The following is a 16,206-nucleotide window of genomic DNA, read 5'->3' as shown; positions in this document are numbered from 1 at the left end:
ATATATATATATATGCCTATATATATATAAACCTATATATATATATAGGCATATATATATATATAGGCATATATATATATATAGGTATATATATATATATATACCTATATAAAAATTTGTTTTATTTACATATCATAAATAAATTTACATATCATAAATATATATATATGTTATATATATTTTTCCACATATAAGAGAGGCCATACAGTATTTAACTTCCTCTATCTTATTTTACCTAGCGTAATGCCCTTGAGTTCCATTCATGTTGTCACAACTGACAAGATCTCATTCTTTTTTTTCTCTCTCTTTTTTTAAGATTTTATTTATTTATTTATTTAATTTTATTTTTTATTTTTTAAAATTTACATAGAAATTAATTGGCATATAGTGCAACAATGATTTCAGGAGTAGATTCCTCAGTGCCCCTTACCCATTTAGTCCATCCCCCTCCCACAACCCCTCCAGTAACCCTCAGTTTGTTCTCCATATTTAGGAGTCTCTTCTGTTTTGTCCCCCTCCCTGTTTTTATATTATTTTTGTTTCCCTTCCCTTATGTTCATCGGTTTTGTCTCTTAAAGTCCTCATATGAGTGAAGTCCTATGATTTTGTCTTTCTCTGACTAATTTCACTTAGCATAATACCTTCCAGTTCCATCCACGTAGTTGCAAATGGCAAGATTTCATTCTTTTTTGACTGCCAAGTAATACTCCATTGTGTATATATACCACATCTTCTTTATCTATTCATTTCTTGATGGACATTTGGGCTCTTTCCATACTTTGGCTATTGTTGAGAGTGCTGCTATAAACATGGGGGTGCATGTGTCCCTTCGAAACAGGACACCTGTATCCCGTGGATAAATGCCTAGTAGTGCAATTGCTGGGTCGTAGGGTAGTTCTATTTTTAGTTTTTTTTTTTTTTTTTTTTCAACGTTTTTTATTTTATTTTTGGGACAGAGAGAGACAGAGCATGAACGGGGGAGGGGCAGAGAGAGAGGGAGACACAGAATCGGAAACAGGCTCCAGGCTCCGAGCCATCAGCCCAGAGCCTGACGCGGGGCTCGAACTCACGAACCGCGAGATCGTGACCTGGCTGAAGTCGGACGCTAACCGACTGCGCCACCCAGGCGCCCCTATTTTTAGTTTTTTGAGGAACCTCCACACTGTTTTTCCAGAGTGGCTACACCAGCTTGCATTCCCATCATTCTTTTTTTATGGCTGAATAATAACCCAATAATAACCAATATATATAATCTATATATATATATATGCTACAATCTCTTTATCTATTCATCCATTCATTCATTGATGAAGGCCATATTTTCTAGTAGTGCCTAATAACATTGCTGCCCTTGAAAGAATTTGTGTCATTTGATTGGGATGAGGGGATATGACAGGGGTCATCTCTGTGGGGATAAGGCAGGTCGCTCTCCTGCATCTCTGCTGTTTCTTCATGAAGCCACTAATAGAGGTCACTCCTATTATGGCTCTCACTGGAGGGACAGTGGATCAGAAGAGTAGTCCTAGCTGGACTTACCCATTCCAACAGGGAAGCCAAGCAGTTATTCGCTTAATCTGTGCGCCACCGGGAAGTAATCATCCTTTTGTTCCCTGTTCTCATATCTGAGTGTGGAACAAAAAAACCAAACAAGATTTGAGAGAGCTGGCTATAGTCTTTTCTGTGCGGAGGGTGTATTTTGTGCTTGGAGAATTCTAATAACCAAGACCTGAGCTTATGATAAGTGAGCAGGGAGTATTTGTAGAATGAAATTCTCTGCATGTTATTTAAAGCCCACTCTACTGCTAACCTTGTTTTGTCTCACAAGCTCATGAGCCCCTTGGGGGTTAGCCCCTTAACCAGTTCCTCTTTGTGTCCTCACAGCCTGACATGGAGCATGGTCTTGGTAACTGGTTGTGGAATTAGTTGGGAGCTCCTGGACTGCTTGGTTTGTTTTGTCCTTAATAAGCTATGGAAGCAGTCTGGTAGAGTGGGACTCAGGAGGTGTGGGTTCCTCTTCCAACTCTGTCACTGATTCAGTGTGGTATTGAGCTCCCTGGCACTTAGTTTCTTCATCATTAAAATGAGGAACATGGACTTGACCTCTGGGCCATTCCAGCCCTGCGGTTCTCTGAAATATGTTACCACACCATAGCTGCCTCAGTAGTTTGGATAATTTCAGATGGTTAGTTAAGTTATTAGGCTGGCCTTCAGGTTATGGAGACATGTGGAACAGTTTGGGCAAATGTGAAGGGTACACTTAGTTCTCTTTTCTTGGACACATGAAGTGATAGATTCATTGGAATATGATCTCTTCCTCCACCCACTTCCATCAATTCAGAGTGGATTTTTTTCTCTTCCAGTTTTCCAACGTGTTTATCAGCTTTAAAGGGAAATTTTAAGTCAGGCGGTAGTCAGAAGGGCAGGCACAGAGCTCAGCTGGTTGGAGGGGGGAAAATTCCTCCATGAAATTTCAAGTGAACTGACCTGGGCTTTTTCCCAAGGAATTTTCTTGAACTGTGGTTTGTTGGGGGTTTTTTTTGGTTTGTTTTCTTTCTTTTTTTGTGTGTTTGGTGTTTTTTTGTTTTGTTTTGTTTTTGTAATAAGATGTTTTGCTGGATTTGAAACATTAAGAATAGTATGTAAGATTAGATTTTAAAAAGTTTCTGAATCCTGATCTGAGCAGGCAAAGTGGACTTTGTTTTTGACTTGAGATATTTCTGCTTTACCTCAGGTAACAAAAGCTTTTGTGATAGACTTCATCAATAATCGGCAGATGGATTCTTTGTTTCCTTAACTCCAGACAGATTAAATTTAGTTAAGTAGATGCCTTCTGAAATGTTATCTGTTAAAATAGATTTCCAGAGATAACTCTTGTAGTTACCTACAAAACGTAGTTAGGAACATTAGTCTAACCTGATTTCTGGGTTCAGGAGCTGCTACCACCTAATTAGATTTGTGACCCTAGGCAAACCAGTTAGCCTCTCTCTGCCTCAGTTTCCTTAACTGTATCGTGGGAGAATTAAAAGAAAGATTATGTGTGAAGTATAGCGTCAGTATCTTTTAAAGCTCCCTGGATGATTATAATGTGCGGCCAGGATCGAGAGGCACAGCTATACGACATCATACAAAGTGCTGGGAGATGGTGCTTTCATTTCATTCTATATGTTTTTGATGAAGAAAGGAGACAGACTAGCATAGGTTCTAGCATTTTTTTTTTATCTAGTACTTGTAAGCACTGGCCAGTTATTTCAGTCTCTTACGAAAGGATGAACGACTGTTTTTACGGTCAGCCTCTCTTGCCTGCTGGGATTGGGGAAGTCCTGGGTCTGTGGAATTTTCCATGACTCTTAGCTCTGCACCAATTAGTGTTCACTGCAGGCACAGAGCTCTTCAGTGTGTCTGCTTGTGCTGTCTTCTTCCTTTTTTTTTTCACAGTGTCAGATAGATGCGATCTCAGCTACAAGTCTTGGCATTTTTTTGTGTTTAACACTCTCGTTTTAAGGACAGATCAGAGAATCTCACCTGAATTAACTTTTTGTTTATAAAGTGAGTCAGCTTAGGGTATCTATTTTGGCCCCATTTCCTCAAGTATCATGTTTCCTGTCACAAAACCACCTTACATGGGGTGGGGCAGGGTAGGAGGGCGGGCAGGTATGTTTGTTTCCGTAGGTGCAAGCTTCTGGTGTGGTGCTGGCAGATTCTGTGGCAGTCTAGTCGCTGGTGATCAGAATCGGCTTTTTGAGCCGTTGGCTGGCAGAGTTCTAAAAACGACAGCAAGTGGAAGAAAAAAGGTGCAACCAGCTGACAGTCCGGTTGGGTTTGGCTGGTTCCCCTCTTATAATAGGGGAATTTAAAGTGCTAAAATTTTAGAAAGAGACTCCTGCAGCAATAACTCTCCTTTTCCTTGCAAAGCGGTTCCTTCTATTCCATGCAGAGAGGATCGCTGCGTCAGATCATGTTACTAAAATCCACTCTGCCAGATCAGTCCATGGAGGCTGGGCTTGTTCACCATACCCTTGCCCCGTAAAATGAGAGTCTCCAATCACTTCATATATATTAAATAGGAATGAAAGGCAATGTGTATTCTGCTCAAATGTTACCTCCTTGGAGAGGTCTTCCCTCACTACCTCCATCATTCCCTATTCCTTCGTCCCACTTTCTTTCCTTCCTGATATTATATTAGGTAAGCTTCGTGAGGGTGGTGACATTCCATTTTCTCCTCTGTATCCGTGGGGCCTGGAACCTAGTAGGTGCTCATTAAATATTTGTTCACTAAGTAAAACATGGAATGGTTTGAACGGCCAGACATTTGTGTATTATCTTTCTTGTTGTTTTTGCTTTAGTCTTAGCTCAGTGATTCTGAAACTTTGCTGGATTATGTGTATTCCTCTATCAGACACAAAACCATTTATTCAGAATTTTGGGAGCAGTAGAACAAAAGTTTAAAGACAATTTAGGTGCTATTTTTTCGCTTCTAACCCTGAGGTGATGTAGCATCACTGTACTTCCTCCATAATTAGTCCATATAGTACAGAGGAATGCCTTGTTGCTTAGATTCTCAAGTAAGCCGGGGGAATTAAATTCCCATTTGGTTCAGCTCCACTGGGGCCCAAAAGACGTGTTACATATTTTAGTGGTGATGGTGATTAGAGAAGGGGAGCTCAAGTGTTACAGTCTAATTGGAAGATGGGGGGCTGAAATTTAACCTTGGCTGTGCCAGTAAAAATGGGTGTGTCATATCAGTGTGGGTCTTAGCATTTGGAGAATGGATAAAGTAACACCCATTCTTCCTGAGCCTGGAAGTTGTGATGATGCTAAATTGAGATTAGGTAAAAATACTCTGGGTTAAAGGTTTCCTATGAATGCAGGAAATCTTGGATACTTGGAATTAAGGTAATGAGAGAAGAAAAGACAGAGCAGACTATGGTGAAACCTCACTGCTAAATTTGACTAAAGCACTCGTTCCATCCTAATTGAAGATGGTCCTGTTCCCACATGAGTTCACCACTTTCTGTTGTTTTTTCCTCCCCCATTATTCTTTTAGTTGGCTGATTGCAATTCTGGCCCAGCTCAACCCTCTCTTCGGACCACAGTTGAAAAATGAAACCATCTGGTACCTCAAGTATCATTGGCCTTGAGGAGGAAGACCTATTCTCCAGCACTCAGTCATTGAGGTGACTATGCCCTGAACCTTTCACATCAGTGTTGTCCATCAGGCAGCTAGAGGTTGCCTTGGCTTTTCCTCAGAAAACGACAGCCATTTTAACACTTGGCAAGGGCAGGCTGCCGAAAGCAAACATCTGAAGGACAGAATTTGGAACTTAGGCCATTCACCTTACCAGAGGATTTATTCATGAGATTCTTTTCAATTCTGCTGTTACCCAGCCATTTAAATAAAGTTTGCATGCAGTCTTTCAGACACAGGAGCGCTATTATTTATACTTGATATTGCAGGATTCTTAAGAGTTGCTGGCAGATTTTAAATTAAGAGCATTTCTGAATGCTTTGGATAGAGAGAGACAGGTGCTTTTGGAAAACTGGAATGAAAATTGTAGCTTTTATTTGGTTCACAGGCTCAGAGACATAAGGAGTAGTATAGTGGAAAGATTTATTCACTGGCCCAGAGTCAGGAAACCTGTCATTAAGTTTGTTCCTCTTTCTTGATTATTTCGATAAATGGAAGTTAGCACTCAGTGCTTGCCTAGATCTGGCTCAGCTTTTTTGGCAAGGGTACTGCTTATGTGGTACTATGAAGCCCTAGCAAGAGACACAGAGTGTCTGACTCTCCTGTCTTTAGTAATGCTATGATGATCGGTGAATTCAAGTAATGACAGCCTGGTCCCTCCAATTGTAAAGTTCTCTGCCAGCCTTTTATCTGGGGGTTTTACCCGTTGATTGTCATAATCTTAGCCTGAAGTAAACGTTTCGGTAGAAAATGCAAAATGGTGATTTTCTAGTTCCATTATTACTTCTACATTTGATTAGATAAAACGTCTCTACCAAGATGAACTTAACCCTCATTCTAAGGTTATTTAGTAACCTTGAAATATAGAACATACAGGAAGAGCAGTGTCTGTATTTAATTATTTTAATTTTCAGAGTGAGATATTGGGTGTCCAAGTTACTTCCAGGGTATCCAGTGAGGTTGTCTTTTCTTCCCTTTTGAGTTTTAATCAGTTACATTTATTACCATTTTCGTAGTCAGTTGCTCTTTCTTTGGCCTACTAGAGCCTGTGTAAACTGGCTTCTGTGTCCTTTTATTATTAGTCTTTGGTAGTTTCCTCACTTACTGGCAACATCAAGATGTCCCAGACCCCTCTTGTGTGTTTCCTGTCCCAGACTTGGAATCAGCTGTTTCCTACTGAAAGGATACCTGGTTCACTAGTCAGTCCTCAAGCCCAGCTGGCCTTCATTCCTTTCAGTGGGAATGGTATTTAAAAACCAAGATCTAAAGGGCTCCTGGGTGGCTCAGTCGGTTAAATGTCTTGACTCTTGGTTTCGGCTCAGGTCATGATCTCACGGTTTTGTGGGTTCGGCCCCATGTTGGGCTCTGCCCACTGACCACTTGAAACTTGCTTGGTTTCTCCCCCTCTCTCGGGGGCTGTCTCTCGGCCCCTCCCCCGCTCACCCTCTCTCTGTCTCTCTCAAAGTAAATTTTAAAAAAAGAAAAGATCTGATTGCTAGGTACATCCATTTCTGCTGGGATGTTGCTTCTAAGCCTTTACAGTGGACAGAGCCAGGAATTACATTCTTCTGAGAAGAAAAAAAATCATGAGTTTATGTTAATATTTCTAATTAAAATTTAACATTACATGGTTTTGACTTCTTTGGTTTTATACTTGAGTATCACTCATACATGCTGAAAATCTTGCCTCCTACAGGCAGTAACTTACTTTCATTATCCTGCAATACATAATGATTTCCAGATAACACCAGATAACTACTAACTGTAAGTTTATTGAATGCAATTTAGGATTTCTTTGCTGCTTTATTTGTCCTTAGAACAAATAAAGAAAAGATGTTGTTTTCTGAGGTCACTTGAAATAATTATTTTCTCTCATCATTATCAATGTGATACATAATCAGATTAAGTTGTTTTATTTTGTGTTCAATTCATAGTAATATTTTTATTTGCTACTATTTTTGAATATGTAAACATATTTTCACAGTCAGAATTATAAACAAGATACATTCAGAGATGTCTGTCTTTCCAGTGTTTCATTTTGCCAAGATAAGCAAATACATACATACAGGTATATATATGTATATACGTAACATGTATATAAGCAAATACATACACATAAATATGTATATGTGTGTATATCCCCCCACACAGCTATTACAGAAAAGATATCATATTGCATATACTATTCTGTACTTTGCTTTTTTTCACTGAACAATGTATTTTAGAGACCGCTCCTATCGGTGTATAGAGATCTTCTTCAATTCTTTTTATAGCCATTGGTGTACTTTTAGATTGTTTCTAGTCTTTGCTGTTATTGATAGAGGCACAGTATCATCCTATACATATGACATTTTATTTTCTATTTTTGCTGGAAATCTTTGGGTTAGATTCCATGAAAAGTAGATCTCTGGGTTAAAGGTGTATGCTTTTTCTAGCTATTACTACACTCCCTTCTATAGGGATTATACCATTTTTACATTTCCACTAACAATGTAGGAGAGTGCTTGTTTCCTCACAGCTTGGATTTTTGCCGATCGAGATAAGTTAAGTAGTCAGCTTTTTCTTTTTTTTCTTTTTCCTTAGAGTTCTGTCTTTGCCCAAAGGGGTTTTGATATATCATATATATATATATATGATATATATATGATATATTATATATATTTTTTTTTTATCCAGCATTCCAATCCTTCCAGCATTGCCTTTCACTTAACTTCTCTGAGCCTCATTTCCTTCCTGTGTAATGAAAAAGGGCCCTTTGGACCTGAAGAACACTGGGTGTAGATCTGAGGTTTCATTTGTCCATTTTCTTTAAAAAAAAAAAATTTTTTTTTTACATTTATTTATTTTGAGAGAGACAGAGACAGCTTGAGCAGGAGAGGGGCATAGAGAGAGAGAGGGAGAGAAAGAGAGAGAATCCCAAGCAGGCTCAATGCTGCCAGCTGCAGAGCCCCATGTGGGGCTCAGACCCACGAACTGTGAGATCATGACCTGAGCCAAAACCAAGAGTCAGATGCTCAACTGAGTGAGCCACTCAGGCGTCCCTCATTTGTTCATTTTCAATCTCAAGTTAACCTGACTGACAAATACCTTCTGTCTGCACTCTGGTCCATAGCACAAACCAGGGCTGCTTAAAACTTGTATTAAAGGTGGTTCCTTTACAAGCAAACACCAGGAAGCAGGAGGGCAGAGCCAGACAAACTCTAATTAGGAATGTCTTCACATTTGTTCTGCATTTGAGGTCATGACTATGGTAGTACAATAACTGTAGGCCTTTGGAATTATCACATGAAGAGATCTAATCTCTGCCTAACAGAGCAAATAGAACTCTTGTGACAAGACTTCATTTTTCTTTGTGGTAAATCAAAAGATGGAGCTAAATTCCCTTTTGAACTTTGTACTTTTACACAACAGTGGGATGATAAAGGAGTGCAGAACCAGATTTAGGCCTGTCTTCATCTGGTAAGGAAAAATGTTTGATTTTGTACATGATTAGAGGCCAGATTTGGAAAGTAGGAGGTGTAAACCAGACATGGTATGCAGCAGAGAAAAATGAGGAACAGCCATGAAATCTTTAGGATAATTTTATATAGATGGAACTGATTTGATTTCAACAGCACAGTTAAACACCTAGCTGATCTTTTGCTACTTTAGTCATTTTAATTGCCACGATTTTCTCTCATGTGGTGATGATAGGCTGAGTTATAGCACATTATGTTTATTGGCTGGAAATCTTGCCCAGTACTTCTAAGAACGGTGCTCACTCCCTCTCTTTCCCCTGCCAACCTTGTCTGCCTTTCTTAGATTCCTAAGATGCTTCTGGAACTGTCACATCAAGATTGCTGTTTTTGTCATGGCCCATTTTCCTATTGCCCTGGGGGTGCGATGCTAGTGTGGAATCTTGCTGGAGTGGATTTGGCCCGGCCCCAGTGTCCTACAAGTTAGTTTACCACAGCATTGTAACATTTTAGATGAACTTATATGGCTTACTGTAGTCCTAAAGGGCAAACCTTGTTTTTGTTTTTTTTTTTTTTTTTTTTTTTTTACAGAGTCTGGACAGGAGAGGAATAAAGTATATTGGTAATTAGGCCTATGCCCCAGGGGGAGCTGTTTTTCTATGCATTCCAAAAATATTTGAGTGCTCATGAGGTGCCTGGTACTGAGTGGGGATTTCAGGGAAGGCTGTGGGCTCTAAAGAAGTTTGTGACTTGTTGAGAGGTTGAAAGTAAGCCATGTTTGTGAAAAGTTAAACAGTGCAAGGTGTTTTGTGGTTAAAAAGTGTATCTTTTAGGGGCGTCTGGGCAGCTAAGTTGGTTAAGTGTCCAACTTTGGCTCAGGTCATGGTCTCACCACTCATGAGTTTGAACCTCATGTCAGGCTCTGTGCTGACAGTTCAGAGCCTGGAGCCTGCTTCGGATTCTGTGTCTCCCTCTCACTTTGCCCCTCCCCTGCTCATGCTGTTTGTCTATCTGTCTCAAAAATAAATAAACATTACAATTTTTTTTTTGAAAATGTTATCTTTTACTCGGCTCTCTCTGACCGGATTTGCTGCTGCCACTCAAACTGTCATGTCTCTGTTTCAATTCCTGATGTCATAGATCTCCCCGTCACTTAGAGTCAGAACCTGTTCACTCACTTCTTTCTCTAATCACTCCTTTCTCCTTTTCCTCGAATCCATTTGATCCTGTTAATGGCTCTTGTGTCTGTTTTTGTTTCCCGTTTCTCCTTTGGGCACCCTAATTTCTGACCCAGATCAATGTGACTCCAAGTTATTACAGTGGCTCTTCCTCAGGTCTCCCTGCTCTGTAGTCACAGTATCTACAAAACTCCACCCTGTTTGTCTTCCTGATGCAGCTCTCCCGGAAAGAGATCACTGCTTGCCTCAGAAGCTTTCAGTAGTTCTCCGTAGGCTACTGTAGGGTTTTTTTTTAAACTTTAAATCTCTGAGGTTAGTGAGTACCTGCCTCTGTAACATGTTGTAAGCACAGCTTTTGTCAGGGTCACCAAAGGTCCTATGAGCCACAAAAGATAAGAATGACTAACCTGCAGATCATGTCCAGCTTCCTCACTTGGCCGTCAAGGCCTTGCCAGTTGCCCTCAGACCACTTTTGCAGCCTACTTATTCGCTACTTTCCTCCGTGACCTATTGGTTCCAGCCCTGCCATTTCCGTGTTCTTGGTCTAATTAACTTCACTTAGCTTTTCCTGTCTCTTACTACCCTATGACATTCATTAATTTAGGATGCAGATTAGTAAGCACATACTCTGCAGACATTCTTTCTGCCCTCCGTTCACCCATTCTCTCAATTCTTTGTGATGTTTTCTCTTTGAGTGTCCAGCTTTTCTGGCCACTTGGTCTCAAAGTGATTTCATTTCTCCGTAAATGTATTTAGCTTTTCATTTGGTACATTGCCTTGACTCGTTAAATACACATACTTTTCATTTGCTTAAATATCTCTTGTAGTTACTCTGCAATAAACACATATCTTGCACATAATCGTAAAAAAGGAATTGTTGTGTGAATTTATCGAAAATGAAAAACAGAGGGGCGCCTGGGTGGCTCAGTCAGTTAAGCGTCCGACTTCGGCTCAGGTCATGATCTCATGGTTCATGAGTTTGAGCCCCGCGTCGGGCCCTGTGCTGACAGCTCGGAGCCTGGAGCCTGCTTCGGATTCTGTGTCTCCCTCTCTGTTCGTCCCCCACTCGCACTCTGTCTCTCTCTCTCAAAAGTAAGTAAAGATTAAAAAAATAAAAATAAAATGAAAAAACAGATAAAAATAAAACCTATTCTTTGACACACACACACACACACACACACACACACACACACACTCACTCACACACACTCATCCTCCTCTGAAAAGATTTCCTGGTTCAGGCCTTAATATTTTTATGTTGTCTTCACTGTCAGTTTTATCTGAAAGTAGCCTTAGTCATTCCCTTCTTTTACAGAATGAGAATGTGGACCCTTTGGTTGAGGTCCTCCCCACCCACCCCCAATGGCGGTTTCATGTCAGAGAGACAATTAGAGTATGTGCTTCTTTAATTCACCCCCAAATCAAACCACAAGTCCATGCCATTTAATATAATGCCCACTCACATTTATCTCAAGCTAGTATCATTGAGCCTAAGTGAAAATTAGCCCCTGTTTCAGTGTGGTTTTCTAAAGATGAAGACTTACTTTTTACTTTTGTTATTGTTCGTTTGTCCAAAAAGGCCTAAACGATGAGGAGGTCTAACCTGTATGCTTCATAAAAAACTAACACACGAAACATCTGCATTCACTGCTTCGGTATTCTCAAGTAAAATTTCTCATCTGCGTGGAACACAGGTCTGTGCAGACAGGTTGTTCCGGTGGCCTAAGGAGGAGAAGAGGAAATGATCATTAGATTAAAGGTTTTATGAGGCAGTGAGGCACAAGAAACCAGTAGCTCTCGTAGTTGCCCCTCCCTGGCCTGATGTGGTTATTTTCCTAGTACATTATAAAAACAGTCCTCTGATTATATCTCGAGTTGAATGTATTTTGTTTGCAGTGGCCTGCCTTAGTGGGTCGAGCAGTCTGGTACTTCCCATGCGGAGGGTGGTTGGACTGCCCCAGCTTGCACCAGTAAGACTTAGCGGCCGTCTTGTATCTGCTACTGGGCATTGTGGACCCTGGGAAACCTATCATTTTACCGCACTGCTCTGTGGATTCTCCTGCTTGTGCCCACTGATCTGGAAAAACTTAAGGACCCATCGGATCTCCTACGTACTACTTGACCTTCAGTCTTGTCAGACGTGCCTGCCACAAACCGTGTCTCTTCTCAGTTTAACTAGCCCTTTGCCCCCCTGCACTTAACCCTCAACATTCTGGGAAATTCTGTGTCATAACCAGCTTGTTTTCTTATCTGCCAACTCAGGCCTTGTGTGGAAATTGCCTTTGAAAGCCACTATTTACTTAATTTTTCTATTCTCTTTAGTTTTTAATTTTGAAAGCCACATATGTGGCTTTATTTTTATAGTCTTTTTTTTAATGTTTATTTATTTTTGATAGAGAGACAGAGCATGAGCAGGAGAGGGGCAGAGAGAGGAGGAGACACAGAATCCGAAGCAGGTTCCAGGCTCTGAGCTGTCAGCACAGACCCCGATGCAGGGCTCGAGCTCACGGGGCTCGAACTCACAAACCACGAGATCATGACCTGAGCCGAAGTCAGACGCTCAACAGACTGAGCCACCAGGCACCCTTATTTTTATAGTCTTTTAAAATAAGCTTTATGGGGGTGCCTGGGTGGCTCCATCGGTTAAGCATCGAACTCTTAGATTTCGGTTCAGGTCATGATCTCACCGTAGTGGGATTAAGCCCCAAGTTGGGCTCCTCGCTTGGCATGGAGCCTGCTTGGGATTCTCTCTCCCCCTCTGCCCTTCGCCACACACACTCTTTCTCTCTCAAAAATAAATAAAATAAGCTATATTAAGGGAGTGGACGTGACCACTGTTACCAGTTTGATGTGTGAAGATACATATTTTAAATGTTTGCTAGCTCTGCAAAGGTGATATTACAGCTTTAAGCTTCCAGAAAAAGAAATCTCATTTGTCACCTATACCTGTAAGAATGGGGAGCAAACTAGGAGCAACCTCGAGTACCAAGGAGCTAGCTCTTTAGGAGTCTGACATAAGAGAAAAGCTTGCCATGGCTGTGGGAACCGTGCTTCCTTGCTGTAGGAGGGGAAGGGCAAATACAGATTCTTGAAGTGAACCCATTAGATGCCAGTAGGATTGGTCTGAGTCAACTTCCTGCTTTCTGTGACACAGTCCAACTGTTACTTAACGACCCTCAGTTCAGCAATGTCCTTGGTAATCGGACCTCTTGTCACAGCTCTACGAAACCTGTCCAAACCGGGACATTATTTGAGCTAACTTTTTATTCAAGTATTTACTGAGCACCTATATATTTTAAATTATTGGCCTGATTGACTTTTATTGATGTTATTAGCCATTTGCCCACTTGAGGATGGGTTAAGGATTAGTTACTAGAACGGCTTTGTTTTGCAGGTCACGAAGAGAATTCCTCTAGATGCAAAATCAACTCCAAACCCAGAACACCTCTGACTCGCCTGTGTTGGCCATCAGCTGCCTTAAACATTCACACCACGTTTGAATATCTCCTTCTACAATGCAGTATTTTCTCCTGTCACCTTTTTTTACATTTTGATGAATTATGTGCCTACTTAACCCAAACTGTGCTGGCTCTGTAAAATGTCTATGCACTCTTCTGAGATAGGAGGCGCTGTACTTCTGAGAAACGTGCTGCTCTCTCCTTGGAGCCTGTGCATTTGGAGACCACTCCTGCCTGGTCACAACATGGGAATCTGCGAAGTGTTTAAAAACTGTCGCGAGACCGGTAGAGTCAAGTGGGGCAGTCCGTAGGAGAGCACGTTCAGACGGAATATCTGTGCTAACAGAATTACACCAAAGTATATTTTCAGGACAACTTTCTTATTTCTGCCATCTATTGGAATAAATTATTTTTCTGCTTTCTGTGGAAATCTGGTTTCGGTGTTTGTTAAGTTCATTTTTGGAAGCTTTTCTATCTTTAGATATGATGCCTTTAAAAAAAAAACAAAAAAAAACTGATGTTGTAGTTCAAACTAGGTTGGAAGTGTAAACCTGGTCATGTGGTTTGACATACCTGAAGATACTGGTGAGTACTTTCCTGAATCGTTAGTAATCATTTCAGCGCTTACTGTAGCCAAGCAAGGCACTGGAGGAATCAAAGGTGTGGAAATTGAGGTCCCTGCAAGGTCAAGAGCTGATACACAATTTGGAGAGATAAGGTCAGTATACATAGAACTGTAATGCAAGGCCATGTCTGAGCATGGTCCATAAAAAAGTGGTCATGATGGTGAGCAAATTGAAGGTTCCTTGTATCACAGCAGCTCCTTGTATCATCACACCCCCAGAAATAGCACTGGAGAAATCGAGGCAGATTAAAAAGCCTGGTATAGGACAGTATTTCTGTGTTTTGGTAGCAGGCATCTGAATAATTCACTAATTTGGGGACTTTATTAGTTTTAAGAAATTAAAATTTTAAATGGATCTAAATTTTCACCAGTGCATGGCTTTTTGACAACCAGCCAAGCCAAGAATGGATTTCCTGTTTTGCAGTTTGTGCTTTTCTATTCCTCCCCGACTATCTGAACTCATTGCTTTGCCGTTCTTAGGACAAAAGAGTTTCGAGTTGAAATGACCGTCCTGCTTTCATTTCTTTGTTTCCATTCTTTACTTTTTGAACTTCAGATTTTCCTGAGAGGCAACTTCATACTTTACATTTCCAGCAAAAGGGTAGCCAATTTCATGGAATCCATAAAACCCTGAAGATCTGACATTGGAGGGGACCATGGTAACAAATGCTAGCTAACCCCATCGTTTTATAGATAAGCAATCTGCACCCAGACAGGGAGAATCGCTTGCCTAGTTAAATGTAGCTGCTCAGAGGCAGACCAGGGAGTAGGATCCCTGGTTTTGTAATTTCCATTTGAAAGCCCTTTTCACTTGCTACCCTGACTCTCCCAGAGTTGGAGCCAACTTTGAGCTTCGAGTAGAAGGGAAGACTTCTGCCAGGCTGTCTCCCATTAGAGCAGTTCACTTGACCCTTAATATCTGTCATTTAAGAAGGCAATGCAGGTGATTACGGTGGCCACATAAAAGGATGCCACAGTCTTTGAGCCCTAGCCGTGGGGGAAGCGTGACTCCATTCATTGCAGCTCTCCACCCAGATTCTTCTCGCCAGGCTCTGCACCCCATTATCCCTGGGGGCTGGGGAGTCCGTCTAAAACCTTCCCACTGCCACCCTGCACTGCTTTCTTGCAAACCACCACGGTTTTGAAGCTGAGCCTTGTGATGTCTCTAGTGTAGTGGCACTTCTTTGAGTGCTGCTTTCACGTGGCTTGAGTTCAGCATGCTGCATTAGCCAATAGGGAGCCTACATAGTTTTGGGACAGCAGACCTTAGCTATGGCGTGCTTGCAGCAGTGATGGAGAGCAGCATTCATGATCATGTTTTGACACATTTCCAATGTAATGGCCTAGTTTAAGGCAGAGGTCATGACCCTGGCTGATCCAAGTCCCTGATTTCTGCCTTGTTCTGTTACTTTGTACTGATGCATTTTTTTTACTTGCCATTTGCTCTCAATTAGACATTGAGAAACCAACTGGATGACATTGCTATTTGCACTAGGGCTTGCTTGCCACTTGCTGGGATCCAATTCCTACAGACACGAGTCAGGAAGATTAGTATGTTGGCTGCACTAGTAACAGTGTGAAACACAAGGATGAGAGCCCTGAAGGGCCTGGTTCTGTGCCAGGGAGGTTTTGATTGTCCCCCAGAAGGGAGCATTCTGCTCAGTAAGCCTTCTAGGGAAGGAAGAGGCCCTAATGAGGTAATAGTTCAGGCCTGAACCTGGAAGGGTTCTCCAAACCCTACTGGGACTTACTGCTAGTGAGGCCCTAATGGCCTCAGCATAAAGCCTATGGAAGAAGACAGGAGTAGGGGCGCCTGGGCGGCTCAGTTGGTTGAGCGTCTGACTTCCGCTCAGGTCATGATCTCACGGTTCGTGGGTTTGAGCGCCACGTTGGGCTCTGTACTGACAGCTCAGAGCCTGGAGCCTGCTTCAGATTCTGTGTGTCTCTCTCTGCCTCTCTCCCACTTGCGCGCGCTCGCTCTCTCAAATATAAACATTAAAAAAAATTTTTTTTTTAAACGAAGAAGAGGAAAGGACCTCCTTTCCTAGCCAAATTAGAGACCAAAGACTTCCTAGATAATCGCAAGCCCCTAAAGGCCAGGTACTGTCACTCTGTCACCTCATAGCTTTATTGGTATTGCTGAAATGAGGGAATCAGCTCAGATTCTGGGAGGGAAACTTGTCGAGTTCCCTTTGCCCAGGAAGTCACTTAACTCTTGAGCCTGTTTCCTTGTTTATGAAAGTGTTGAGAATATTAATATTAACCAGTATATAAACTCAGATACATGTTTTCTCCTCCCCTCATT

General features: G+C 41.4%; 2 protein-coding genes across 2 annotated transcripts in view; both read left to right on the top strand.

Annotated features, from left to right (window-relative positions):
* The window catches only part of RPL26L1 (ribosomal protein L26 like 1), a 51,099-nt gene extending 37,393 nt beyond the window's left edge, over positions 1–13,706 (top strand). Inside the window, 1 exon segment of the mRNA XM_049648694.1 lies at positions 13,213–13,706. The gene's annotated coding sequence lies outside the window, so the exon portion shown is untranslated.
* The window catches only part of ATP6V0E1 (ATPase H+ transporting V0 subunit e1), a 32,422-nt gene extending 18,716 nt beyond the window's left edge, over positions 1–13,706 (top strand). Inside the window, exons 3-4 of the mRNA XM_049648696.1 lie at positions 5,045–5,174; positions 13,213–13,706. Coding sequence (XP_049504653.1) covers positions 5,045–5,138 — 94 coding nt within the window. The 3' untranslated portion in view covers positions 5,139–5,174; positions 13,213–13,706. The remainder of the gene's footprint in view (positions 1–5,044; positions 5,175–13,212) is intronic.
* Positions 13,707–16,206: the final 2,500 nt, after the last annotated feature.

The sequence above is a fragment of the Panthera uncia genome (assembly GCF_023721935.1).
Source record: "Panthera uncia isolate 11264 chromosome A1 unlocalized genomic scaffold, Puncia_PCG_1.0 HiC_scaffold_17, whole genome shotgun sequence".
Lineage (NCBI taxonomy): Eukaryota > Metazoa > Chordata > Mammalia > Carnivora > Felidae > Panthera > Panthera uncia.
The sequence above is the reverse complement of the archived record's forward strand: the minus strand, read 5'-3'. Positions and strand labels throughout refer to the sequence as shown.